General features: G+C 35.0%; 1 protein-coding gene across 1 annotated transcript; it reads left to right on the top strand.

The window, feature by feature from the left end:
- The first annotated feature begins 992 nt into the window (after positions 1–992).
- Positions 993–2,000, top strand: LOC111896623 (probable E3 ubiquitin-protein ligase ATL44). The gene is given in 2 exon segments (XM_023892602.3): positions 993–1,319; positions 1,322–2,000. Coding segments are annotated over 2 exon segments (573 nt in total). The 5' UTR covers positions 993–1,192; the 3' UTR covers positions 1,768–2,000.
- Positions 2,001–2,314: the final 314 nt, after the last annotated feature.

Below are 2,314 nucleotides of genomic sequence, written 5' to 3'. Positions count from 1 at the left end.
GGTGGAGGAATTGTTATTAAAAAAATAACAAAATAACAAAATAACAAAAAGAGAAAAATACGTGACAACATTTTATAAGTGCTTATAACAATGCTTTACTAACATGGTTAGTAGAAGGAACACTACTATAACAAAAAATGTTATAGACAAGTTTAAAGTAAAACTCAAACTCGAACCAACCATACGTATATACATATACTATAAAGACCATTTTCCAAAGTTTATCTAATGAAACACATCTATCTATATAGTCTACAAGAAAATGGGAATCAAATATTCATCTTTTAATAAAGAACCAATGTTCTTACACAAATGGTGGAAAGACGTTACTATTGATAGATAGATATTTCTTTTTTTTGTCTTTTTTTTTTCAAAATAGAATTATTGATCACAATACAATGAACCAAAAACAAACTAACAACAAATTGTATTGTTAAACCTTTTTGTATGATGACTCTAGAATATATATATATATATATATATATATATATATATATATATATATATATATATATATATATATATATATATATATATATATATATATATATATATATATATATAGAGAGAGAGAGAGAGAGAGAGAGAGGAGAGAGAGAGAGGAGAGAGAGAGAGAGAGAGAGAGAGAGAGAGAGAGAGAGAGAGAGAGAGAGAGAGAGAGAGAGAGAGAGAGAGAGAGAGAGAGAGAGAGAGAGAGAGAGAGAGAGAGAGAGAGAGAGAGAGAGAGAGAGAGAGAGAGTTTTCAATAGGGTTACTTTTGTTATGGAAAGGTTTTCCCGTTTGCCTTCTAACTCAAATTAATATTAATTTTAACTAAGGTTTCAAATATAATTATTGTATTCGGTTGACACAAATTAATTTATCAAGGGCCAAAGTAGCCGTATAACATAAACTAAAGTACTAAAACCGAAATTAACTAGTTAATAACAAAAAGAGAGTACAATGCTAATACTAAAGCTGCGGACCACCCAACCAGAACCCCTTTCAGTTACTAGCCACGTTGCAGCTTCAGCCGAACTCCCTCCACCTATATATATACTTCCCCTTACCCCTTTCATCTGCTCAACTCAACTCATTCATTATCCATTACTTTCTCTCTCCACAACTCATTGGAGATTTGCTTCTTTCTCACACACTCAAGCAGAAAAACACACACTAATCAGAACCAGATCAGTACTTGAATATATGGATTATGACTCGTCCGTATAGATTTCTATCAACTGCTGTCAACTCATCGTCGAAGGCGGCGGCAGAATCGCCGGAGGCAGTCTCTGTGGAATCAGATTTCGTCGTCATCTTCGCTGCTCTACTATGTGCTCTGGTTGTATCGTAGGTTTGATAGTCGTAGCTCGATGCGCTTGGCTCAGACGCAGATCTCTTGCTAATAGCTTACCTGGCCAACAATCTGCTAATAAAGGAATTAAGAAGAAGTTCATTGACGCGCTTCCGAAATTCAAGTACGATTCAGCCAAGGACGACAACGGCGGAAAGCTTTCCTCCGGTGATTGTGCGTGTGCGATCTGTTTGACGGAGTACGCAGATGGAGATGAGATCAGAGTGCTCCCGCAGTGCGGACATGGATTTCACGTCGGATGTATCGACAAGTGGCTTGGATCTCACTCGTCTTGTCCGTCGTGTAGACAGATTCTGGTGATTAGTAGGTGTAAGAAGTGCGGCGAGTTCCCGACGATTTCCGCCGGAAAAATCTCGTTGGTGGTTGATCATGGAGGTAGGCATCATAACGATAGTTCTAGTTCATCAAGTTGACATCGATGAAACGTGATAATTTAATAATTTAGAAGTTAATTAATTACCAATGATATGATCTTAAGCCTATTCAGACAATCACAGAGTTTCTGTAGCAAAATGATTCTGAAATTGCTAATCCAGATGTGGATGCTGTTGTTTTTGTCTTGTAGCTTTGCATTTGAAACAACAAAATAGCGAAATATGTTATTTTATTTCAATGGATGTGAAGTGAAGTCTCTACCTTATCTTAATTCTTATCTCATTGGATCTTGATAGCTTTTGGCTTATCAATTATCATATAAAATAGTTGATGAACACAATTTACAACGATGGTTGTTGTCTTTCTCTTTTGTTGTGAACTATACTTTTTATTATTCGTTTTGATTTGGATTTTAGGGAAGTTGAGGTGCAATTCATGAATTTGATTCAGAAGTAAATTCTTTTCAGAATTTGATTGCGATGTTATAACTTATAAGTTCAGTGGCGTATACATTCTAAAACCTTAATGACATAATTTTGGAAATGTCCAAAAGTTTAAGGTGTTTTAATTGTGGATAATATATAC

The sequence above is a fragment of the Lactuca sativa genome, chromosome 3 (genome assembly GCF_002870075.4).
Source record: "Lactuca sativa cultivar Salinas chromosome 3, Lsat_Salinas_v11, whole genome shotgun sequence".
NCBI lineage: Eukaryota > Viridiplantae > Streptophyta > Magnoliopsida > Asterales > Asteraceae > Lactuca > Lactuca sativa.
Note: the sequence above shows the minus strand (reverse complement) of the source record. Positions and strands in the feature narration are given on the sequence as shown.